General features: G+C 36.7%; 1 protein-coding gene across 4 annotated transcripts in view; it reads left to right on the top strand.

Annotated features, from left to right (window-relative positions):
* Window positions 1-27,023, top strand: part of arhgef10la (Rho guanine nucleotide exchange factor (GEF) 10-like a) — a 112,933-nt gene extending 85,910 nt beyond the window's left edge. For all 4 annotated transcript variants that reach the window (XM_042766511.1, XM_042766513.1, XM_042766510.1 and 1 more), the window contains 6 exons: window positions 5,170-5,381; window positions 6,617-6,774; window positions 12,143-12,285; window positions 20,034-20,205; window positions 24,283-24,405; window positions 25,472-27,023. In XM_042766511.1, coding sequence (XP_042622445.1) covers window positions 5,170-5,381; window positions 6,617-6,774; window positions 12,143-12,285; window positions 20,034-20,205; window positions 24,283-24,405; window positions 25,472-26,007 — 1,344 coding nt within the window. In that variant the 3' untranslated portion in view covers window positions 26,008-27,023. The remainder of the gene's footprint in view (window positions 1-5,169; window positions 5,382-6,616; window positions 6,775-12,142; window positions 12,286-20,033; window positions 20,206-24,282; window positions 24,406-25,471) is intronic.
* The last annotated feature ends 605 nt before the right edge of the window (window positions 27,024-27,628 follow it).

Raw genomic sequence — 27,628 nt, 5'->3', positions numbered from 1 at the left:
AACTTAAGTTACAGTGGACATATCCTGCATTCTGCAAAGAACTTTTCTCTGCAAAATAAAATGGGTTTTCATAACAAGCCCTGTGAAATCACCTTTAAAAGTTTCACACAGTAGTCTTGCTCTCCTCCCTCCTCTGGAGCAGTGGGCAATTTATCACGTAATCCCCCAAAGCAGGGGGATAAATCCAATTCGAGCCTTGGTTGGACACAAAAGGACGCCCTTCCCTGTGTCTTTGAGTTAATTGTTTTTGTGGGTATTCTAAAGAGCATTGAGGTTGGACTTGGGTGGATTTAAAAGATACAAGGAGACATTCAGTGGGAAATTATATCTGGCTGGATTAGAACCTCTTTCTGGTGCCAAAAATCCTTAGTACTGCATATCCAAAATATAATTTCACTGACATCTGATTCTAAATCTAAATCTCACTCTGCAGCTTAAATCATAGGGGTCACTTTTTTTAATATATCTCAGTGCGTCCATTTAGTCTCAGTGGGGCTGCCAGTGTTTCTCATTAAATGTGTTAAAATGTGCTATTATGCAGCATTTGTAAACTTATTTTCTGTTCTTTAGAGCTGTGTAGGCTTGTTAGGCATATTGGCTTGGTCTGCTACATCCTAAGATTAAGGCACTTAGTAACAAGTAAGCTAGTATTTCCAAAAGAAAGAAATCATTATTTATTACGTTATCACTTATTTATTCCTTTTTTTCCTTAGTCTTATTTTCTCCACACAGGTCTGTTATTGTGTTTGCAGCTATTTCAGATGAACCCAAGTTGAAGACAGTTTTAGATTGTTTAAGTTGCAGTATCTTGACAATAATAAGATGCTATGTGGACCAAACTTTATCCTGCTAGCCAAAGGTCTGGTTTTACAAACTATAGCAGGGTCAAAGAAACCCCTAAAACAATCAACACATCTTCCACTTATAGTAGGTCTCATTTTCTCGGTGAACTCAGCTGGACTGAGAGATGTGAGAAGAGGGGAAATGATTCAGTTGATTGCTACTTCCCAACTTATCAGTCAGTGATAGCACATCATCTTATCACAACAGGCAGTTTTCAATGCTAGCATTCCAAATAAGCAGTGACAGTAATCAGATCAGTCCAAGATGGGCTGCTGGGATTTTTTTTTTGTCATGGCTTTGATCAAAATAATGACATTGTTTCTAATCAGTCCAAAACAGTAAGCCATCCAGTCATTCGCCAAATTCACTCATCTTAGCCTCTTCACCTCTAAGGCTGAGGCTCAATTATATATATATATATATATATATATATATATATATATATATATATATATATATATATTATATATATATATATATATATATATATATATACATATACATGTGGGAGTTTTTTTTTTTTTTTTTTTTTTTTTTTTTTTTTTTTTTTGATTGCTTGCTTGCTTGCTTGCCAATGCCACAATTATGGGGAAGGATTTCCTGTAAAATGCTGTTTACAGGGGTAGAGACTGAGGTGCTGCTAAGGACAGAGGAATTACCAAAATAAATACACTGATAGATAGATAGATAAAGTAAAAGTACCATTACATTAATGAAATTTAACTTAAGTTCAAGTAAAAGTAAAAAGTAGCTCATTTACAAAATGACTTGGTTACATTTTAACAGTGGGAGGGAGGCAAAAATAGGACAGGCCAAGGGTGTCAAACTCAGTTCCTGGAGGGCCACAGTCCTGCACAGTTTAGATATAACCCTAATTAAACATACCTGATCCAGCCAATCTAATCATTTAGGCTTATTTGAAAACTACATGATATGTGTGCTGGAGCAGGGTTAGAACTAAACTCTGCAGGGCTACGGCCCTCCAGTAACTGAGTTTGACACCCCTGGGATAGACCTATTAATCTCAAACTAGTTGTTTTTAATTAAAGGAATCAGTTATTTAGAATAATAAGACATTTGGGCTGTTACCAGGCAAATCCATATCAACAAACTCATCCTTTCAATGCAGAGGAAATGCAGAAGCTTCATCGGAAGTGGCATTCAGATGTATTTACACACTGTTTAGTGCAGGACAAGAATGCATTTAACCTGCAGTTACAAATGCATGAATAATGTTTTGATATACAAGACATAAAATGTTGAATACTCATTTGAAATTATGAGAAATTAATTATTTAAAAAAAATCAAAAGATACTTTAAATGTGAAATTAAAATGGCCAGTATGTGTCAGCAAGTTACTGTTAATAAGTGATTAATTGCGATTGAAACGAATCATTTAAATGGTTGATTCATTCAGGAACGAAACACTGTCATGTTGCTCAGAGACGCAAAACTGTGCTTTGGTGGCTGTGTTTGGAATTATTTTTTGTTGTAGAAATAGAGCAAAAACAGGCAATATGGTGTCTAAAATGCAAGTCTCTTAATTAACTTGTTTACTGACCTGTTGTAAAAAAAAAAAAAAAAAAAAAAAAAAAAAAAAATATATATATATATATATATATATATGTGTGTGTGTGTAATCATGATGATTTTTGGAGGAAAAGGCGGCATTCTTTGTGTGATTTTGATTTACTATATGAAACTATATAAATATGTAAATTTTCTGCCCCTATATCTTCAATTTTGTGATCATTCTAAATGCATTTTACAAGACTGAATCACACAGTGAAAGAACGCACTATAAATCCGCGCGCACATGATTAAAACAACAATTATGATATTATCGCAGACGATACATATCACACACTGTCTTTTTGGCTAATTTGTGCAAAACCTCTTGCTAAAATGTCAAAGCCTTATTTTAACCACCAATGCTACGATGCAATTATTTAGCTTACCTCTACATGCTTGCGAAGGGTTGATGTCTTGTCGTGATTTTTATAAGCTGCTAGTTTGGTCTCCCTAGGTAAGCACATCTTACACTGCATAATAAAACATAAATATGGCCAGGGGTTCACTTCATTTTCTTCGAGTTCAACTACAGAATATGACGGGGTTTCGTTTTCAGCGGTGTCTGCACCAATAACACCTGTTTTGTCCATCTGCATCTTTCTTGTGATTTTTAGCGCCAGTTTGCCCTCCTGCCCATTATTTACTGAAGTAGTTTCCAGGGAGCGATATTTTTTTTTTTTTACTCAGTAATTAATGTGTTTTAAAATGTAGCGAAGTACAATACTTCAAACAAAATATACTGAAGTAAAAGTAAAATTACACATTTTAAAAATTACTTTAAAAACTAGAAGTACACAAAAAAGCTACTCAATTACAGTAACGCGAGTAAATGCAATTAGTTACTTTCCACCTCTGATAGATAGATAGATAGATAGATAGATAGATAGATAGATAGATAGATAGATAGATAGATAGATAGATAGATAGATAGATAGATAGATAGATAGATAGAGCATTATTTTTTCCCTATTTGCTATTCTCTATTTGTCAGCTACAAATCCAAACAAATCTAAAACTTTTGTCAGAGACAAATGTTTGAATGTGTCTAGGGTTTACAAATAGACAGATGAAGTCTTTCTCCCCAGACTACCTTTGCTCCCTTTTAGGTTTTAGTCAATTTTAGCCTAATTAATGCTTGGTTGCCCAGAGCTTTGGCTCTAAGGCTAGTTTTCACGGCTTTCTGGCCAAAAAAAACAGAGATGTATCCAGGGCTTGATTCCAGATATCCACTCCTCCAAACAAGTACTAATGAGTTTGTCAGGGAACTGTAATTCCACCTAGTCTGTGGAGGAATTGAATCGAAAGTGGAAGGGGTAGATCATCGTCGAGTTCACGCACATGGATTTGCACCTGTGTGAGAAAGCGGGAGAACGAGGGCCAGCTGGAGGTTGCGGCTGAGTAGCAAAAACGCAGAGAGATTCAGTTATTTTCCGAGCTTCTTGCACAACAATAAGCCCTCTCTATATCCCACTGTGCTGCCGCAACAGGCGATTATTTGCTCTGACTTGCTCTTCCTAGCCCATGAGACCTTGGCCATCCAGATTCTATGCTGTGATACAAATCAGACAAATGATGCAAATTAGAGGGGAACTGTAAGACTAAAGACAATATTTAGCCTGGCCATTTTGCTCGCATAACATGACTCAGAATGAGAATTAATCTCTGTTGTCTGGCAGCATCCCTCCCACTCTGCCATTGTTTTTCTATTCTTTGGCTAATATTACACTCCACTCAACCAAGCCCAATCGCTCAGTATCCTGAGGTAATCATAAATGATGGCCCCTAAACAAGTGCTGTTTATATTGAGGCCAGAAGACTCTCTGTAATACTCTTCCCCTTTATCTCCCCCTTTTTTATGTATTATAATGTATTTTGTAATTGGAGTAGTTTAGTGCCGCACAAGGAGAGATGAGCCAATTTGTGTGGTGGGCATGATGGGATGCTGATCAGTTCGTTTAATTTCTAATAGCGAGCATGTTGCTTCCATTGCATTATGCTTGAAGAGTAACAGAGTAACCATGAGAGCGGCTGTGCAGGGTGCAAAGACGAACACTATTTTTCACAAACTGGGGGATTATTAATTTATGATGCAATGCAATCCAAATGTGTTACTGAACTTAGATCAGTTGTTGAGGCAAGGCACCAGAGGATGGATTTATGAGCAGCAGTGTGCAGAAGACTTATTCTGTCAACTATATGTAATTGCACCAACGATCGAGTTTGTCATCTCAGTCTCTGTCTTAAGAAGGCGATCATTGTCAAACAGTTCAGCGGCTTTCAAAAGACATCTCTCCACCCTACCTTTTTCTCTGGTTCAGTGATGAAAAGATCCCTGGAGTTCCAAAAAAGATGTTTGAAGTTCTAGAGCTGCTGCTGGGAATGCATTAAGGGTGATAGAGTATGAATTTTAGAGACTTTATCAAGCCAATGACTATAGGTTAGATTTTATATGAGATATGTTATTTTAACTTTGCTGTTACCGTGAAATTGACAGGAATAACATAACAGGGCTGGAAAGCATTAAAATACACAGGAAGTGAAAGCATTTTCTGCCGTTTGAAATTTTCTCCATGTGGTTCTCGGCACTGGAAGTGAAAGCACAATGGCGAGGGAGTGGTTGAAAGTGGCAGAAAAACCGAAAGCTGTTCCCTTCCTTTATTATTTTCTTTCTCTGCCTGTACAGTCATGGATGTGAGAGTGGTTTTGGTTGAATGACTACCTGTAATAGCAGTGTCCTTGCTCTGTTTTTGCAGGTAGCCGGTGGAGGCGATTCCACTCAAGGCCAGGTGGACATCTTCTCCTTGAATAGATCCACACCTCGGCCTGTAAAATCCCTCCAGATGGGAGCTCGAGTGAGGTGTTTGGAGTATGTGCCTGAGCCCACCCCTTCAGAGAATGCTGAAACCGGCCCTCACAACTCCACGGGAGTTGGAAATACTATCTGTGTGGGACTTGATGATGGCTGGTAATATATAATATGTAAATATAAAAAAATATGTATTGTGTTCTTCAATTAAAAATATTAAAGTACCTGTTAAATATCTAAAGGCATCTACACAGCCAAGTTAAGGTTGCTCTAAGGAAAAAAACTAGACTCCATTATCAAAGATATTGATGCTGCTTTGGTTCTATGTAAATGAAGTGCCTCATCAATGCTTCCTTTATTTTCCTGTCAGCTCACTTGGCTGTGAGAACCAAGTTGTAGCCAAGTCTAATAGCCTAATAGCTGTTTGTTTTGATGTCTAGCAATAGGGAAATCAGGAAAGGTAAAAGCCTTTTAATCAGATTTAAGCTGCCATTACAGACATTGCGGTGATAAGAAACAGGTGGCGACTACTTCAGTAGGCTAAAAAGAGTTTTGGATGAGTTTTAGCGATTCCAAAGTCATTTATTGTTAATGAAGAAACAAAATATTTGGGTAACACTTTACAATGAGGTTCTATTAGTTAATGCTAGTTAATGTATTAACTAATATGAACAAATGATGAACAATACATTTATTACAATATTTATTCATCTTTGTCAATGGAAGTTACTGAAAATACAGTTGTTCATTGTTAGTTCATGTTATTTCACAGTGCATTAACTATTGTTAACAATCACAACTTTTGATTTTAATATTACATTAGTAAATGATAAGATTAACATTTACTAAGATTAATAAATGCTGATGAAGTATTGTTGATAAGTATTGTGCTTAGTTCATGTTAACTAATGTAGTTAACTAATGTTAACTAATGAACCTTATTGTAAAGTGTTACCAAACACTTTATCTTAACATTTTCATTATTAAAAAGGATTAAAGACTTACCTTTGCATATGTGCAATTGCATTTATGCCATCTGTGTACAACAGTCAGTGTAAATGCACCTTTTTGTGCTATATATGCAACTTCAGATGCAGTCTTTGTAGTGTTAAAACAGCCAAAGTTTACTACCTTGTTAAAAAACTTTTGGGTAGTTTTCGTGGTGCTTTGTGGAGAAGTTTTTGAGGTGCAGTCGTGATAAAGTTAAATCATTTATGAAGGCTGAGAAGAACAATAGGTATTCTGAGATATTCTTTATGCAAATGAAAGGGACTGATTAGCTACAGAGAACAGATTTTTTTTTTTCCTTTTAAAATATGATTTCACAATATCAAGGCAACTGCTTCTTCCCACATAGATGTCCTTATATATCCTTCAATGTTTTTCACCCAAAGCATTCTGGTCTACGGCAGTATGGACACGGCCGCCCAATGCCTTGTGACTCTCCGTAACCCAGAGGGCTGTCCAGTTCTGTGTCTCAAACATTCTGGGAACTTCCTGTTCGCTGGCCTTCGGGACGGAACGCTGATGGTGTACGAGAGACATCCCGGAGGTACGAGTTTGATAACTCTTGATGTTTCATTATACTGTACACTCATGCTCCCTGCAAGTACACCTGGGAAGCTCTTATTTCTAATTTAGTTTCCAGCTGTCATGCATTCAAATTAAAAATGTAATTCGGAAGTAGCCAAATCAAAAATATTAAAATGGATCCCCTTTAAAGTTGTTTTCACTTGTTTTGTCTTTTATGTGATCAAGACTCATAATTTGTGATATTTCTGCATTTAATTCAAGGCCTCATAATTTGTACCAGGCTGTATATAGTTGTTTCTCTTTTGCTTTTATGCATTATGCAAAACAAAGCTTATTTATTCTGCATACGTTGCCTGCATTTGTTTAGGATTGTGGATAATCACTTAGGATTTAAACGTTATTTCAATCCTATTAGGCTTGTTTTTTCTCTTCATCACATTAGCACAGAAATGGACAGTTATGTTCAGTATGTTTTCTCTTTCCTTTTTCTCAGTAATGGGATTAAACACTAAATGGGTGGGATAATTAAGAAGGGTAATTATTAGCATGTCCCCAAATGAAAGGGACTCAGTAGAATAAAAGGGTAATCAAATCAAATTAATAGTACAGGTGAATCTTATTGTCCCCGTGTTCAATTTGCTCTTTCATCAACCTTCCGTTCAAACATTTAAGGATGTTTTTCGGTCCCTCCTCTGTTAACTGAATGCCTTGAGTAAAGATAATAGTTCTGTATGCATTCTGAGATGAGACAGGGGTGATAAGATTGTTCTAGGTATGTTTTAGTTGGATAGAAAGCCAATGGATTCAGGATTACCTTGAAAACGATTTATGATTTCACAAGTCTGTCCTCTGCCTGTACATTATTCATTTGCAGTATGTAAGTGTGGGCTAATGACAACAGAAGATGGGCGGGCATGCAGAACACTTGCATTCAAAGACATGATACAGTAGATGGCGAGGGATTGCGCTCTGTGTGTGTACGTGTATGTTGGGGATGGTGCAAGGCAGACAACCCTGGCACAATGGGTTTATCACAATGCATTACTTACCTGGCTGTCAACAAGGAATTACCTCCAGTGAAGTGGAAAGTAAGATTAATTATGCTGATGTGCAGTGTGGTGATTGAATATAACTATTCATATAGTGTAAAGAAAGAAATTACAAACAGATATATTCAGGGGCATAGCCGTCTTTTCAGAAGTGAGGGGGACAGAAATTTTCTAAATATATATATATATATATATATATATATATATATATATATATATATATATATATATATATATATATATATATATATATATATATATATAAAACATTACAATATAACATTTCTGTAATCTATATAGCCTACCAGTCAACAGATTTGAACAGTCAGATTTTTTATGTTTTTAAAGAAGTGTCTACTGCTCACCAAGCCTGCATTTATTTGATCCAAAGTACAGCAAAAACAGTAATGTTGTGAAATATTTTTACTATTTAAAATAACTGTTTTCTATTTGAATATATTTTAAACTGAAGTTTATTCCTGTGATCAAAGGTGAATTTTCAGCATCATTACTCCAGTCTTCAGTGTCACGTCCTTCAGAAATCATTCTAATATGCTGGTTTGCTGATTATCAATATTTAAACCAGATGAGTACATTTTTTTTCAGTATTCTTCGATGAATAGAAAGATCCAAAGATAAGCATTTATGTGAAATAAAAAGCTTTTGCAACTTTGTACACTATATCATTCAAAAGCTTAGAGTCAGTATAATTTTTATTTTTTGGAAAATAAATTATAGAAATTAATACTTTTATTTAGCGAGAATGCTTTAAATTGATCAAAAGTGATGATAAAGACATAATTTCACAAAAGATTTCTATTTCAAATAAATGGTATTCTTCTGAACTTTCTATTCATCAAAGAAACCTGAAAAAAATCTACTCAGCTGTTTCCATAATCATCATAATAAGTGTTTTTTGAGCAGCAAACCAGAATATCAGAATGATTTCTGAAGGATTGTGTGACTGGAGTAATGATGCTATAAATTCAGCTTTTGATTCTAAATAAATTAAATTTTGTGATGTATTAAAATAGAAAGATTTTATTTTAAATAGGTTAGTAAAAATATTTCAAAATTGTACTGTTTTGCTGTACTTTGGATCAAATAATTGCAGGCTTGGAGAACAGAAGAGACCTATTTGAAAAACATTAACAAGCTTACTGTTCAAAAACTTTTGTATACTACAGACCAATTAGGACATAAAGTAGCAGTAATGAATTAAAAGAATACAATTTGATAAAGTATTTTAAGATATTCGGTGCAAAACAAATTTGATTTATTGTGAAAGTATAATTCTACTCCGCGAGCGGCACGTAGGCAACAAAAGACAGCAGAACCCAATAATTTGTTACGTCTCATTTAGCAGACGCTTTTATCCAAAGCGACAAGTAGGAGAGCATTTAACACACTGAATCCGGCGCGACGTGACGAGGTCCATACGGGTTCTGTTGTCTTTTGACGTTACAGCAGGTTAAATCATAACATGAAAACTTTCTCGCGTGATTCGTGTCATCGCGACATACTGTAAAATACTTACAGTGTGTGTTTTATAAAAGGACGTAATCGTTTGCTTTATTCTGGGGTGCATTTTATCCCAGATGGCCTAATAGCAAAGTGAATGAACGAACGAAAATTCACAACAGCAACAAGAGATTTGAAGCTCAGGAGACAATTCGTTCTGTGATTGGCTGAATGTTAGTTCACTTAAATCTAAGTAACAAATCAGAGAACACTGCCGAAAAAAAATAAATAAATAAAAAAAAAATAACAGGGGTCAGAATCACCTGTTTCTAAAAATGCGGGGGACGTGTCTCCCCACCGTCACTACGCCCCTGGATATATTCCCTGGGAAGTACAGGCTGGATTGTTTAAAATGTATTTATTTTACTTTTTTGTTTATTTATTTATTTTTTGTGGGTGTAAACATGTAAATTATTCTGTGGAGCAATATGTTGCCATCAAAACATAGTAATATAGTAATAAATATAGTAATAAACACTAGGGTCTCACATGAGATTAATCAGAAAGCTTTTTGAAATGTATGAGCAAGCCGAAATTGCCTAGGGGGGAGATTTTGTGTTTTTTTTCCCCTTTTATTTTCCTAGGTACATTAAGAGGGCAGGATCATTTTGTTGTGTTTAATCAACAGTATGCAGAATTTATAAGGATAATAATGAGATGTCTACCTTTCTGAAGAAAATACGTAAATATATTACACCCAGAAGCAATAAGCGCCCATCTGAGTGAAACGGCATCTCTCCTCCTTCCACTTTATTACTTTTGGAGCAATAAAGACTGCAGCTGTAGATGCTTTGAGTGTCCAGATAAGTCCTATCTGGCCCTGAAGGTCCTCGGCTTCAAAAGAGGCAAATCTGAGGCTGCCTTAGTTTGAGGAAGGGGGGTACCGAGTGGCTAAGGGGATGTTTTCAAAGCATATACACGGAAAAAAGTGGGAAGATTGACATTTTGAATATGCCATGCAATTAACCTGAGGAAGTCGGAAGTCATTGTAAAGCTATTCTGGTTTCAAAGGCAGAAATAAACAACTCAAAATGTTAATTAAATGGCTCGCTGCGGTTCCCTCTCTAATTTTGCTTCATTAACACACTGTGATGGGGGCGAAAAAGACGAGGAAAAAAGCTTATGTAATGCATCCAATAATGGTGTCCATGGTGGCTACAGTGCAAGCCCTGTGATTAGAACTCAAGAAAAAAGTCTGGCATGTTCTGAACACACTGGAGAGAAATGTATAAATTGGATTACACAACACGCCGCAGTTATTAACATGGCACGGTTAGTGCATTAGCATAGAAAGCACCAGTTTTATTGAGGGAGATATGCAGTCCACAAACACGCTTTGCAGTGCTTGCTCTAGCTGTATGTTTTTGAGACGTAGACAGAAATTATACAGTTCCACCACCAGTTATACATATTTGTCTTGCAAACACAAGGATTTACTCTTGAGTATTAATGAAACCAATTTACTTTAAGTGACTTGCTCAGGGCAAAGCAGGGAATTAGCATGCAGCACATTTTTGTAGCTCTGCTATTTGAAGCATTCTTTAATAAGGGAAATAACATATGAATTTACTAGCTTTGAATATCTTATGGTCATATTTGAAGTGTTCCACCAGATAGGATTAAAGATTTGCCTTCAAGCAAGGTATTTCACAGACCTCATTGTATTCACTACGCGTGTACATTTTATATTTATTGTGTGAGAATTATTATTATTATTATTAATAATAATAAAAAAGAGTTCTTTAAAAGGACACAGCAGTGTCAGCTTGAAATGGATTATGAAATGCAATGGGGGGGGGGACATTACATTTGAATCTTTGAATATTACATGAATATTTTTGTCCAATCAAGCTGTAATTTCATGTGTATATTTAGGCAACATAAAATCCTTGTTACAAAGTCTTGCTCTACAGTGCCACACTAGTCAAACCGCGTTATTGCAGGCCCTTACAATAGGTAATATGAGATCAAATGAGTATTTGACAACAAAAATATTTGTAGACTTTTTTTTTTTTTTGCCAATGTTGTTGATAATGTTGACTAATAGTTTCTGCTCTACTAAAAAAATTACCCAATTCCTGTGTAAAAAGGATAAAAAGTTTGCTTTAAGAACCTACCCATAGTGGGAGTACAAGAATCTTGATAGTCTTCTAAAGGCCTGTTCACACCGGGACGAATTTCGCGCGCAATATTCGCCGACGTTTAACGCCTCGTGACTAAACAAAGGGCGCCAATGTGAGTGTGCACACCGACGCGAAAAACGCCACGCGTAAAAGCGTCATTTTTTAAAAAACGCCTCGGGTTCGTTTTTTTGGTTTGACGCACCGTGTCAAAAACTATACGACCAATGAGAATGGCGCTTTTGCACACGTGTCTGGAGCTTCTGAAGTTACAGTAAAACACAACTTGGGGGCGCTCAAACACAAAACTGTCTTGCTGAGCACACATACGTAACGGCGAAGAAGATATACGCCAAGTAGCGTCTACACTGCCGGGAAGAAATAAGACGAAGAAGATGCAAGGCAAGATGAATGTAGAGTTGCTGGTCTCGTTGGTGTCGGAACACAAAGAACTATATGACAAACGCGACAGCGATTACAAAGTATTTCTAGTATTTCTGTTTTTCATTAAGTGCCATCTAATGTCAGGGAATGAAATTGCATGTTCACTCGGCTCATCGTCAGCGAAAATCGCTTGGGTGTGAACACAAAAAACGCGTTGAAAAACGCTGGCGAATAACGCGCGCCGATATTCGTCCCGGTGTGTACGGCCCTTTACAGTGAACTTACTGTGTGTTTTTGTGTTTCTGTCTTGTAGGGGAACTGTGGAACCAAGACACCTGTAGAAAAGTAACAGTTGGTTCAGATCCCATCAGGACACTTCTTGCCTTGGAAGGCTTGGTCTGGGCTAGCTGTGCAAACACAGTAACTGTACTTGACGGCTTCAGTTTGTGCACTCAGGTAGACTCATCATTCCAAACCTCTGCTCATGCTGATATGCTTTCACACCAAACTTTAGCAAATGAAAGAGTTTCACAGGCACTTGGCCAACACTGACTGACAAATTAGCTTGTGTGTGAAGATCAATAATCCTACAGAGGAGTAGCAATACATATGGCCAGGTTGTCTCCTCTGGGGTCTTTTTTCCCCCTCTTACTTTTAAACCTACCAGGATGAGTAAATAGTTCTGACGTGCTCATAATCTATTCTGGTCTCAAATATGGAGAAGCTGTACACTGGGGATCTACTCCATGGGCCTCCATAACCCTGAGCAGGGGCGGCATTTCCGTATGGCAGTTGCCATACCCTAGCCCAGTCAGGTGTGCCGTGGAAAATTATTCAAACTTCATATCTCTATTATATTTCGTTATTATTATTTTACAAATTTACAAATATTTATCCCATGATAAGCATTAAAAAGGGCTTGTCAGCAAAACTTAGTAACGCCACTGTATCCTCAAGCTCACAGCGAAACCTCGTAACTTCACCCTGCCTCCATTCAGATTGACGCGCTGCACACAGCCCGGAGGAGACAGATCTCCCCTTGTTCGCAATTGAATTGTAAATAAATAACTGATGTTTGAATAAGTACAGTGTTTCCTTTTCAAAAATTATATATGTAAAGGCTAATATTTTTTCTCTGTTTGAAGACCGAAGAAGTATGTTATTTGCCGTCTAGTTGTGGCCATTATAATTTTGCATGTTTTAAATATCATGTGCATATAGCTCTTCATCCTTTCTGTTACAATATCATGAGATTTTGGCCAAGTGTATTAAACAACAAGAAAAACTAAGTGGCCATATAACTACAATAAAAGTTATATAACCTGTAAAAGTTGATGAAAACGTATTATGCGATGCACATGCTGCCTCAGCCTCAGATGCGGTCATTCTGACAGACAAAACACCAGACAAAATCTCCGTCATTCGCTGGTCAAAAACTCCATTTGAGTTTGATTGTAATGTAATGTTAAGTGCAAGTAGGCTATCTAATACAATACCAACACTGATAATGCAGTGTTTAATTACTGAAATGTTTTTCCACCTTTCTGCACCCCCCCCCACAACCCCACACCCGCCATACCCTATGGTTTTGTGAAACGCCGCCACTGACCCTGAGCCCTTCCTTTAGTTCTGCCTTCTTGGGTTTTATCTCTGGAATCAAACATCTCTTTTATCCTTTTGTGATTTCTCTGGATGCGCCCATCAGAGAGGAGATTTGAGCTACTGGTAGGTGAGTGGGCCCCTGCTGCTTTTCGGTTGATCCTCCACGGTTCAGGCCAGTGCTCTGTTTTGTTCGACTGATTACATTGTATCCCTTTCCCTGCGGAGCCATGCAGGCCCAGCAGCTGAAGGGGGAAGCATCTCCTATACAGCTGTATATCTGCCTCCTTGGGACTCATGGCAAAGTGGCATACGATGAGGTGTGTCGGTGGGATAAGCAACAGAGCCTGTGCGAATTTGTATCTCTCGTCACCGGTTTTATGTAAGAATTCCACACTCTGCAGCGTGCCACCTTGTTCCAATGACCCGCAACGACAGAGGACGATGGATTACTATTGAAGTAGAATGCTGAAAGCATTTTAACTCCAGTACTGCAGAGAAAACAAACAGTGATGGTCGGGCGTGGAAGCACTATGCAGAGAAAACACTTAATAATAATAAAACCTTGCAAAAAAATGTGGGTTCGCAACCAACTTAATTTCCAAGTTTGGCTCATTATTATGTAGGCCATCTTTACACTTGGTAGTAAAGGCTGTGACACGCCAAACTGACATCTAAGAACAAGCTGTAATGAAAGACAGCTGTATTGTCACCTCGCATTAATGTGCATGAAAAAAAGTTGCACTTTATTACACCGCTAAGACTACAACAAACGGCCAACTAGCATGTACATTCTGCACCTGCATGAGAAAATCAGCAGTTGGCAGTATTCTATATTCATCACAAAACATGTGACAATATGAACAAAATTCAGCCGTCAGGATTGTAAATGGGACTAGGATTGGCAGTCATATGTAAAAATCTTTGCACTAGCTCCTGGTCAGGTTTAGAGTGGATTTCAAAATTATGATGTTTACTTTTAAAGCATGTCATGGACTGGCACCACATTACCTTACAGAATTATTACATCCATACACTTCTAGTCGTAGATTGCATTCCTCTCAGTCAAACTTGTTGGTTGTTCCTCAAACATGTCTTAAGATCTATGTGTTATAAGGCTTTCTCTTTCTATGCTCCTGTCCTTTGGAATTCACTGCCTCTCGAACTTAGGGAGGCTCAGACTTATGATGTTTTTAAGGTTCAACTTAAGACATATTTTTTAAACTTGCATTTGCTTGTTGATTTTGTATTGTTTTTTATTATATTGATTATATTGTGTCCGGCACTTTGAGAAGCTGCTTTTAAAGGCGCTTTATAAAATAAAGTTTATTATTATTATAATTATTATTATTATCATTCAGAAATGGAAAACTAATCTAGTGCCAAAGCATTTCTCCATCAGTTGCTCAGTTTGGCCAGGAGGCCAGCTCTAGAAAGAGTCCTGGTTGATTTTTGAATAATTTTCTAGTTTTGGAGAGTTTGTCAGTTATAGAAAGAGTCCTGGTTGAGCAGAACTTTTTTTGTGAATTATTTAAAAGATGTGTGGCTTGACACAAACCTGTTTCTGAGCTCTACAGGCAGTTATTTTGATTTCAGTGCTTGGTTTTTGCTCTGACATGCATTATCAGCTGTTAACTTCACTTGAAATGTAATAACATCTACAAGCAAAATGTATGCTCCTGAACTAAATTTCAACTGTCCCAGATAAGGGTTATGGATACTTATGCAATGGAATCATTTTAGTTTTTAGTTTTTATAAATTTGCAAAGATGTTTAAAACCTCTTTTTATGCTTTACAATTATGTTGTATGGAGCATAAATTATTGTGGGGAAAAATTATTAAAAGCAGTTTAACATAAGGCAGCAAAAAGGGGTATGAATACATTCGCAAGGCACTGTAGAACTGACTGACCAACACCAATTCAACATGCTCAGTCGGCCAAACAGCCAACTGGAGCCAACTAGTGTGGATGGTGCACACTGCAAAAACTGAGCTGACAGATGCTCAAAGACCACCCAAGGTTGGCCGACCTCTGGCTTGCCATGCAATGGCCTTATGATCGATCAATCTAAAATCTTGACCTAACATGTGAGTGTTATGGGATGTGTTTTGAGAAAGTGCATGAAAATATTGATTCAAACTTCATTATGTTGTGCCAGAAAACTTGTGGGCCACACATTGCACTCCCTTAGAAAGTGATGTATATTTTTACAAAATAAGAGAGGAGGATCCAGATGAAATCTGAACACAAGTGGTCACAGGAGATGAATATGAAATGTATGTTAAAACCAGGAGTAAATGGAAATGCATCTCATCTGATCTCTTGTGAAAAGATCACTGAAAATTTATAATATAAACTCTTAATACCAGGTGGTAACAGGGCTGTAGAAATCCATTCAGAACAGTAAAACCTGGAGAGTGAAGTCCCACGCTTCCTTAAATGAGTGGTTGTTTAAACATGTTGCTCTTGTAAGCACTGTCACCTAGTATTATAGTAGACTAATGAGGGTTTAGATGGTAGGTGGAGGCGTGCTGTGTTTTGTCCGCTGGTAGGGAAGAACAGTGCTCTCCTGCTGTGATAGTGATGTAGGGTTGACGATTAAAATGTGTCCACAATCTGCTTTTGAATAAATATCGTATTATCGTGCTACAGCACATCACATCAAATGCTAACTCAGTGGGAGAGTTACACTCACGGGACACCACACAAAAGTGCATTATTTGCATGTGCTTTAAACCCTTGCCGGTTAAACATTTCATTCTGACATGTGCTTTTTCTGAGCACATACACCTGAAGTGCGCATGCTAAAAAGGATGTAAAACAGAGCCTGAATACTGGACTAAATCATCTTTTGCATTTGATGTGGGTAACCAAACAATTGCTGGTCCCCACTGAATTTGAGAGTAGGAAAAAATACTATGGAAGTCACTGGTGACCAGCAACTGTTTGTTTACACACATTCTTCAAAATAACTTTCACTGTATGTTCAACAGAAGAAAGAAACTCATTCAAGTTTTGACTTCAGAGTGAGTGAATGAAAATAGAATTTACATTTTGGGTGAAATATTCCTTTAATGTTATATATATATATATATATATATATATATATATATATATATATATATATATATATATATATAATATATATATATATATATATATATATATAATTTATGAAGTAAAGTGTACTGTATATAGTTTTTATTTTTATATTTGGTAATTCAATTTCTTGAATGCTACTGTTTAATACACCTACTGTACTTGAAAAACAAAGCATTCTTTGTTTTATTTGTATATTATATGTTTTTGGAATGCGTATCTTTGGTTTTATTTTTTTAATAACAAAGTTAAAATAATGATATAGATTTTTATCTTTGCCCACTTTGGCCTAAATGTCTGTCATTTTTTATTTTGTTAAATAGGAAAATTAGTTGGGCTGTTTTTCTGAAAAAAAGAAATCGTAATATGATATGTTTGCCATATAGTTGATAGAAGTATTCGTCTGGTGTCTTGTCTCTGAAGAAATAGTCCAAGTGAAATAAAACGAAAACATTGAGAGAACGAGAGCAAAGGCAAGCACCCCCGACAAGTCAATTAAAAGCGAGAACACATCAAAGGCAGTTTCAGCATTCTCCCTTGCTCTCAAACAAAAGAAGCTCCCTTTGGCAAGGGTACGCAAACAGGTGCTAATCCCTGTCCGCTAGTGTGCAGAGGAGAGAACCGTCTCTCTCACCCACCTTACTCCCTCCAACTAATCTGCCTCAACCCCAGACTGGAGAACTAGCTGTTTGTAAGAGTTCTCAGGGCTCCTCGGTAGCACCACAGACCTCAGGGGGCTGCGTGCAAACCCTCGATAAGGAGCGCGGCTCCCTCATGCCTCATTAGAGGATCAGGCATGAAATGGCTCCTCTTTCCCTGTGGACTTTTAAAAAGGTGTTTGGGAGGGGGTGTATTGTTTTCTGAGACAGTAGAGCATTGCGCCGCTGTGAATCACTTTGAAATCAAAGAAACTGGATCCTGAGTCATTGAAACCTTCATGATGTGTGGCCCTTGAACCCACTGTTCAGATGATGATTTTGAAGGCACAATAATGCTGTGCATTGCAGGAATAGATAAAGGAAGGAAGGTGTTCATTTGCATTGGTTTTTGCTTTTGTGTTTGTACAACTGAATATCCTTTTATAACAAATAAAATGGTAAGCAGAAATGCAGATTATAAGCATATTCAAAGTGAAGATTATGAGTAAATCCACCAGTGAGAATGCTTTTTTGCATTTTGTAATTTTTGTGTGTAAAACCTGACAATTTTCCCCAGTTTGATCTGAGAACAATCCATAGAGCATCTTGTACTTTAGCGGAAACAAGTGTGCAAAGTAGTATACAAGTTCAATATCACAATTTAAATTTGCTTAATACTAAGCTAAAATATGTATTTAGATATGGTGTAATGGTTGCTACAGTATTAGATCTTCTGGAAGGCACTTCTGCTTGAAAACCAATGATACTGAATGCTGGATCCCCATAAAACAAGTATCCCAGTGTTAGGATACTATTTAGAATAATCCCCGTGAAGGATTATGGCATTTTGCGGGAAAATTCTAAAGTAGTAAGAAGCCAATAAGGCCGTAATGCATGTTCTCTTTGAGGTGTTAATTAGCACCCATGGTGCTGTGTTGGAAAAAAATGTTAATCTAGCAAGAACTTTTTTTTTATTGGAGATGACACAGATCAGTACTGTGTACAGTCTCTGTAGTCTGCCACTGACACTATGGAAGCCTGTTTCATCTTTGTTATATCTCAGATTTTGAATTTGTCATAATTTTGACTTTTGTAACTCAAAGTTGTGACTTTAAAATGTTATTTGTTATTTTATATAACAAAATTCATTATATCTCTTAATTTGACTTTGTAGTTCATAATTTTTGTGTGTGAAATAAAATTGATGTGGTCTTTTTGGACCGACTGATGTAAAAGTGTATAGTTTGAAGAATGTTTCAACTAAAACAACATTGGATGTCAAAAAAAAAAAAAAAAAAAAAAAAAAAAAAAAAAAGGTTTGAAGAAACTTATGGGTGTGTAAATAATGACAGCATGTTAGTATTCGGGTGAACTATCTATATCTTATCCTTCTGATTTAGTGACAAATAGATAGAAATAGAAATGCACCTCCAGCTTAATCTTTGGATGATGTATCTGAAGTTCAGCTGGAGATCTTTTGATAGAAGGTGACCAGAATATTATCTGCTTCTTATCTTTTTTTTTTTGCCACAGGATAAAATCCATGGTTTCCCAGGAGCAGAGCTATCCAAATACTCAGGTTTTGTCTTTAATGGAGCCCTGTGGTGTTTTGCAGCAACCAAAGAAAAAAGAAATATGAAGATATGAATTCCCTCTTCCATCTCAGTAGTTGCTTTTGAGAGTCCTTGCATGAACTGCACCAAGAATAAAAGAGGGGAAAATAAAAGCTACATACATTTGTGATGGACATGTTGTCATTATAGTTCAATATTCCGATTGTGAGCTAATGGAGAAGAGAAAGCAAATGAGAGGAACAAGGAGATGGAGTTTTGTAACTGCTTGCTTTTGTCATGCCTTATTGAGTTCTGTACCAGTCCAGAATGTGTTCCAATCTTTTCGGCTTGTTTATTCTCATTGGTCTCTGGTTTTCCAGTCCACCTTTTTACCCATTAGTAAAGCTATGCGACTGAAATGAATTAGCATCATCATGAAGGGCATGTTAATGTCATGCTGTTTCTACTTAACATTCCACTTCCCAGTTAAAGATGTAGGTCATACATTTCAAATGCAACTTAGATTACACCTTTCTGTTACACAGCATTACTATAGTTTCTTCTTGCTGTGCACAGAATTTGATGCTGTTTTAGTGTGAATTTTATGTTGAAGATAATATGGCATGCAACATCCCTTTGGAATGAGAATTAGCAGGATTCCTGCTGAATAAATGTAACTCAAATGCATTATGGGTCTTCAGAATTCAAAATGTGCCGGTTGTGCACAAGTACAATTTAGCAAAATTATAACTTGCATAAAATGCATAAAAATGTGTTTTAGACACTTTGGATGATCAAAATAATGATCGTTTTATATGTAAACATGCAATTTCAGTGACTTATGTTCAGTTTTTAAGAATCTTAAAATGCTGCACCATTTGGCATCTTATCAGGTTTTCCATTATCACAATTATGTCTTTGTCTAAATCAGCTAGTAAAATGGGACACTCGAGTTTATTCTCAAAAATTAAATTTCTGTTATTTACTCAGCCGCATGTTGTTCCAAACCAGTATGATTTTTTTTCTGAGCAACAAAAAGTAATCTTAAAGACCCGTAATCTTAAAAAAAAAAAATTTATTTTTTATTTTTTATTTTTTTTTTATAAATGTCTTGCAGTTTTGGTAGATTTTTTATGGGTTTTATAGTGGAGATCTTCAGCAATTTGACATGGTTTTATGTGAGAAATTTGGCAACATATCTTAAAAACTCAATTTCAAACTATCAGAGAATGTCCCACTTGACCTGTATTGATATGAAGCTAGTTAACTCCTATCTCTCTAATGTAATCCTATTGTCCTCTGTTATGTCTTAGAGATTTGAGGTCCATCAGGACCCGCTGGTGAGCGTGGCCCACATGGTGCGAGCTGGTGGGGGTGTATGGATGGCCTTTTCAGAAGGTTCCTCTATACGCTTGTTCCATACGGAAACACTGGAGCACCTGCAGGAGATCAACATATCTACACCCTCGTCATTTTACAACCCCAGTGAGTATCTCTCCTTTGACCCTGTGAAAGGAGCCATTTGAATACCAAAATTCTTTATGCCTTCACAAGTGCTTGATCAGCGCTTGTTTCCGTCATTTCTTTGAACTGCACTTCTCATGATAAAAAGGTAATGACGGAGAAGTTCTTGTTGGAATGGTTCCTGTAGGCTGGCTCTCCAGGGACCGACCGTGAATAAGTAGCTAACTTAAGACCCCGCAGAGCAGTAATGGAGTTGCTGGGTTACAGACAGGAAAAGGCACAATGGCACGGACAAAGCTTTCCATTCGAAATGTTGCCATGGCAACACTCTTGTCATGACTTCAGCAGCCGTGGCATGTTGGTAATGTGCCAACGTTTTGCCATTGTGCCTTTTCTTAGTGCAGCTGGTCTTTAATTAATCTGGTGTGTCTTTTTTTTTTTTCTCTCTGAACTCACCTTTAGCCATCTTCATTTTCCCATGGGTCCTCTTAAATATCAGATTTGTCAAATTCTTTGTGATATATCACTCCATTTAGATGAAATAAATATAAGCCATGCCATGGTTTTCACTACCTTTTTGCAGAAGGGAGCGTGTGTAAACATTCAACATATAAGCAAGGAAGGGAAGGAAATATAATAAAATAAATTATTTATGGGGTTTATTTATTTTTTTTTTTTTTTTTTTTTTTTATGTTAGGTGGGGTTTTTTTTTTTTAAGCCAGATTTGCACGTCAACATCACGTGGTGTCTATGAATGGGGTACCGTGATGAGCTACAGCCAAGAGAGAGCAAGGCATGTGTTGACCGACAGCGGAAAGACAAAAACAATAAATCTAGCAGCAGCAGAAATCACACAGCTTTAAGAGCAAAAATGTGTTTGGACGAAAAGAAGAAAAGAAGCAGGGAGCGCTTTTTTTTTTTTCAACAGCAGCAGGAACACGGCTTTAAGAAAAGTTTGGAATGTTCATTTTAAAATAACCAAATCCTGTTTCACTTGTTTCGTGTCATTCCTGTTCAAGTTCTCGCATGTGTTTTCGTGACATAACGTATGTGACTCCCTGTTGTGGATCATTTACGTAGTTTTGCATAGTGTGAACACCACAACGACTTCAAGACAGACAGTCAAGTCATGTAGTCTGAACAGCACATCGATCATTTCCGTAGTTTTGCATAGTGTGAACACCACAACGACTTCAAGACAGACAGTCAAGTCATTCAGAAATGATCTCAATCCACAATGAAACAACCAAAAAAGTGTATGTCACATGACCATTACTCAGATGCAGGTAATCAGGGCACATGAGCATTGATAATGCTTTGTTTGTAAATGAATCAACGGGTTAAAAATTAAAAATGATCACACAGCTGTCTGAAGGATAAAGTTCATCCGCAGACTCTTTATTTACACAGCTGTCAAGGATACGAAGATTTACACAGCTCCTGATCCATCTTTATCACTGCAAACGCAACCCCATGGAAGTTTTCAAACTAAAATAGAGTCTGCAGCGTTTTCATAAAGGCTCCGTTCTGTCGAGGGGAGAGTTTATACGACAGTGCGCTTTCGGTGTAACCGTAGAGAAAAAGTTATGCGTTTCAGAAACAAAAATCCACAAAACACCACTAGTGTAAACATAGCCTTAGACTAATGATAATGTTTTTAGTTTTACAGTTCTGAATTTACATGCCTAAAAGTCTGTTTTTATAGTACATTGAACCTCTTACCCCAGAGTTTTGCAAACTAAAAAAAGATCAAAGCAGCGTTTTATGATTTCTCAGGGATCATGACCCCTTCAAGTAGCCACATAGCAAATAGTGTCGCTTCATGAGGCAATTCAGCTGAAAAGTTCTGAAATTTACAGAAATTACAGCTCCACACATCAGACCATATAAAGAAAAAATCTTGGTGGCATCGCTCCAGTAGCTTGCAGAATCACTCTTTTCAGACTGTCTAATAGTGTTCTTTTAGCTAAAAAAACCCCCTATGATTCTCCAGTTGTCACAGACAATTGCAATCAAGTGGAAAAGAAAGCAGAAGGAGAAAAATAAACCCAAACTGGTGTAGCAGACTTCAGGAACTGGCCAGAGCAAGTTAATGTCAACTGGCCTGTTGCTACAACTGTCTCTCATTAAAACCAAAGAGAAGAAAGATATACCTTAGGTTTTTTTTTTTTGTCAAACAGCGAGAACATCAAACCTTTGGATCAAAGTTACAGCTGTATTTCACAAGACGTGAAGGAGAAAAGGAGAGTATTGTGGTGAAGATGTCTGCGAAGGTCCTGCGACCCCGAGGCTGTTGTCGAATTTACGCAGCTAGATGTGTTTAAATATGTAGTTGGGTGAGGTAACACTGCAATTTCATGTTATGTTGGGGGTTTACAGTCAACGGAGCACAAAAGTGAAAATAAGTTTTGCAGATGCCTTCTTCCCCATCTGCCAAAGCCTATATGCTAATCTGTACACATCACACATAGGAGGACTGATATAGTTATTACAGATCAGTGGTCTGCTAATCCCACAGGTTTGCATCCAAGTGATGGGTGATGAATTAATTATTGTATTAAAGTAACTAGAACCTTCAGACAAGATAAGCAAGCCAGACATCAGATCCATAGGGGAAGTTGATATTACATCAAAGAGAATCTTTGAAACATATTATTATATTGATTATATTCTATTTTATTAAACTCCTGCCCTTAATGTCATATAGTAATTAGCTGAAATGAAGTAATTTTGTGTAATAGTAATCAATTTGAATGACCTGCGGTGTGACCATTTAAAATTATTTTAAACTGCGTTTCCTATATTATTAAGCATACAGTTTTTATTGCCTCTTATTAATTGAAAGACTACATGAAATTATTTTAATCATTTTAAGAGTGAAAGAGAAAACGGAAAAGAAATCAAACGCATTGAAAAGAACTGTTATTACCAGTTACAGGACCTAAGACACACACTTTCCTTTATTTATATGGTAACACTTTGAACACAAGGTTCAGCTTTTTAACATTATTTAATGCATTCATTTAATTGTTAATGTTAATTTTAAAATATTGTTTGTTTATAATACACCACTAGTATTCATTTATACAACTTTGTGTTAAAATGTATGAACATATGTAGAAAAAATGATGTGAATGTATTCTTTACTGGTATTTCATATTAGCTCTTGAACTAACAGACTGAAGCATATATACTAATACTCATTACTTTTTAACTTTAATCTTGATAGTTATAATGTAGAAATAATCCAAGTACACATTGTGTGTCAACTACAAGGAGATCTAATAAAATATGCAAGATGCATTTCCCCCCCAAACCTATGCATTACTGCAGAACTGCAGATTTATTTGACAATCTATTATTAAGGTGATCCCTCTCACACAGAAAAAGAATGTATAATAGGTGAATGCTCTGCAGAGCTGGACAGCTGACATTTCTAAGAAGGAATTCTGCCTAATGCAGAATTTGATCATGTTTTTTCATGACCTTCACTGATTTCATGGTGACTAACTACCATACTAAAAATGCTTCATTTGCACATTAGCAAAAGTCTCCCCAAGTACTGTAGCATCCTAAAGACAGCATGCCGTGAAAACGAATCAATTAGCCAATACCCACTTACCTATCACTTAACTATGCAAAGCGAGCTTTATAATACGAGCATGCGGCCACCAGCCATAATTGCTGAACTCTCTGCTGTTGTTCTTTGATTTCCTTATACTGTGGTGGCTTTCTGATGTCTAAAGACCCAGGCTCAGGGATTTGGGCACTGTGAATAAAGTCATTTAAATGTTCCATGTTACTTTTTTTTTCTAAACAGCGATTTAAATGTTGTCATACCTGCACACTGCTATAATTAACCAGTTAAATAAAGCTGATGAGAGAACCACAGCTGTGAGCTGTGCAATCAGCAGTGTGCTGGGTTTTAATCGGAGTCTCCACAGAAACAATAATTGTTGTTATACAAGCAGGAGAATGGATTATTTAGTTCTATGGCATAGTTTGTCCTTTCAAAGTATAGAGCAAAATAATATCATACTGCATAGATAAAAACAGGTAACTCAGTGTTGAAGGGTTTTTTTTTTTTTTTTTTTTTAGGTCAAAAGAGTGTGAGAGTTACCAGCCTGCTGATTTGCCAGGGGCTGCTGTGGGTGGGAACTGCCCAGGGCATTATCATCACCCTGCCTGTGCCCAAGCTGGAGGGCATCCCCAAAATTACAGGTACACAGATCAGAGGATGGCTCTCCATGATACATATGTGCCTTTAGTCCTTTTTGATAGTCTATTCTACAATGATAGGACAATTACATAATGATTTTTTGTAAGCTTTTTTTAAATTATTAGTTAAATTCCAAAATAAAATATTCACCCCGTGTTATCCAAGATCTTCATGTCTTTCTTTCTTCAGTCGCAAAGAAATTAAGGTTTTTGAGGAAAACATTCCAGGATGTTTCTCCATTAAATGGACTTCAATGGTTTGCAGACTTCAAAGATTAAATTTAGTTTTATGTATTTTTTTCAACATGCCAAATTTTCATCATAAAAGGGCCATAAAGGTGTTTAACATGTCTTGTAGCCAAATATTTGATATCCAACCTTACATGACACACATATCAAGGTCATACATAATTTATTTGATTTTGGTCATGCATAGTTAGTCAATGGGTTCAGAAAACTTGGAGCAAACATTTAACATTTTGGGGTTGGTTAGATTTTTTTATTACGATTTTAATGTTTTTGAATAAACATTATCTTGTTCTCAACCAGACAGCATTTATTTGATGAAAAATACAGTAAAAACAGTAATTGTAAAATATTATAAATAATATTATATCTAATCAAATAAACATTTCTTAATATTTTCAATGTTGGAAAAAATTGTGTTGCAATATTTTTGTGGAAACCATGATGCATTTTTATTTTCAAGATTTTTTTGATAAAGAGAAAGTTGAAAAGAACATGTACTTGCTGAATAAAAGTATTGCTTTTTTTAAGGGGCAATGTAATTTTAAAGTCATATGAACCACCTTTTAATGGGGTTTTCCCCCTGAGCTGGAGCTTTTCTTTTTATGGAAAAAAAAAATACTGGAACAACAGAGGATGATGACAAAATAATGGACCAATTTTCTAAACTATTCCTTTAATTCAAAGTCATTTCAGTTAGTAATATTCATTTAAATGTGTAATAATGGAAATCAGTTATCACATTTTAAGGTTTCTCTGACCCTCTGGCATTGCTGCTTTTTACTGATTAAAGCAATCTGAATTCTGTTTCATTGTGGCACAGGTAAAGGGATGATGTCTCTTAATGCACACTGCGGGCCTGTGGATTTCTTAGTGGCCCTTTCCAGCACTTTGTCTCCTGATCTACTGAAGCGGGATTCTGTGGTGGAAGGGCATGATTCGGCCTGTGGAGTGGATGACCGTAGCGACTCTTCCTCTCAGGAATCTCTCCAGCAGGCCAGTATTTCCGGCCAGGTAGATGGCAAAGGAAAGGGACGGGGCGTCTTGCTACAGTACCGCCTCCGCTCAACCTCAGGTTTGCCCGGGCGACCGTTAACCATGAGAGCAGAAGAAGCCTCGGATTCGTCGTTAGAATCTTTGGAACACAGCATGGAAGATGGCTCTATATATGAACTCAGTGATGACCCAGACATGTGGGTCCGGGGTCGATCCTGTGAGAGGGAGGGGGTGAGGAGGGACAGGGTTTCCTCGGTAGCAGTCATCTCGGGTGGAAAGGGCTTCCATCGACTGAGGGAGGGTTCAGTGGCAACCACCGCAGAAAGCACACTTATGATCTGGCAGCTTCCTCTCACAGTTTGATCTGAAATTGTGTTTAAGGAGTAGAATTAAAATTTTAACAATTTACTTAATCATATGTCATTCCACACCTGAATGGCTTTCTTTTGAATTACAGTAATGTACTGGTCACTCTTTTCAGTGCAGTTACAATGAATGAAAGCTTCAAAAAGGATACAAAAATATCACAAAACTGGCCATATGACTCATCCTCCCAAGTTTTCTAAGTCGTACAAAAGTTTTGTGCGACGAACAGTCCATTTAAAGTTTAAAGGGTTAATTCACTAATAACTTTCCTCTTCAGTCAATGAGTTGAACTTGAGAACCGATCTGTGAACGAATCATCCAGACCATTTTTTTTTCACCTGATTAGTTGAAAAGATCTGACTCAAAAGAATAAGTCATTTACAAACCAGACATCACTAGGGTTATAACAGTGAATAATTATATAATTTTTTATATTTTTCTTCACACAAAGCTATCAGTGCACCACTTTTATGGCGCTTTTTTTGTCATTATTGACAACTCCTGTCTTCAGTTAATTTTATTATACAGAAAAACGGTGACCAGGATATTTGAAAGAAACAAAGTAATATGGGTTTGGAATGACATGATGAAAAGTGAATTACAGAATTTTCATTTTAGAGTGAACTATCCGTTTTCACTGGGCAAGTGTGGTATAAAATGTGATTTCTCCTTGAGATCCCGAGAAATCCAGGTCCTCCAATGAGAATATTCCAGGACAGGACCTAAGCTATTCAAATGGAACATTTCCTTGAGGCTTCAGTCTAGTCAACCTTAGTGAATCATGAATTTACCATGGCACAGAGCTGCTGAGTTTTTTTTTTTTTTGGTATTATTCCCTGGTGTCTGAAGAAATCTTATCAATGGAAAGTGAAAGCAAAATGAAAGGGGTTTCCATGTTTTTGTGCAGTCACGCTAAGAATACTCTCACCCTTTGACTCTTGATAATGTGAACACATGATTCTCTGTCGAAGACAAGTCTGGGCAGGTCAGTGCTAAGTTGAATGTTGATTTTGGATTTCTTGACAGTTTACATTTTTGTTTTATGTTTTAAATGGTAAAGCTTAATTGCAATTCTTTTTTTTCCTTTTTTTGTGGACACATTTTTTCTTATGTACACAACCTGAAAACATTTTCAGCATATGGCAGTCTTTTGAAACGTCTGCTTAAATCACCATTACTTAACAAGCAAGTTCATTACCAGCTGGTTGTAGAAAGATACAAGCACCGCTAATTGCAGGAAAGTTGTGGATCTTGTGAAGCTTTTGATGTTTATTGATCTTGTTGAAGGGTATTCACCACTGATATTTTGTGTAATATTGCAGTTCCATCTGCAAGCTACAGGTGGTTACCCTCATTCTTTGTTCTTGTTTGATCCACATTTAACACATTCAGTTGTCTTCTAGTCTCCCATTAGGAAATGTGAAAGACGCACATTATATTGTGTTAAAGGGAATAGATTGAGGTTGTTTTTGGTAAAAATGAACAAGTAAATAAATAATAAATTCATTAAAAAAACTCTAAAAAGCTCTGTTTAAACACCAGCTTGGCCAAGCTTGAAGCCCTGCTGAGCCAGCATAGACCAGCAAACCACCCTAGTCGGGGTTAATCTTTTTTTTGA

Source organism: Cyprinus carpio, chromosome A11 (assembly GCF_018340385.1).
Source record: "Cyprinus carpio isolate SPL01 chromosome A11, ASM1834038v1, whole genome shotgun sequence".
NCBI lineage: Eukaryota > Metazoa > Chordata > Actinopteri > Cypriniformes > Cyprinidae > Cyprinus > Cyprinus carpio.
This window is presented reverse-complemented; position numbering and strand designations above follow the sequence as displayed.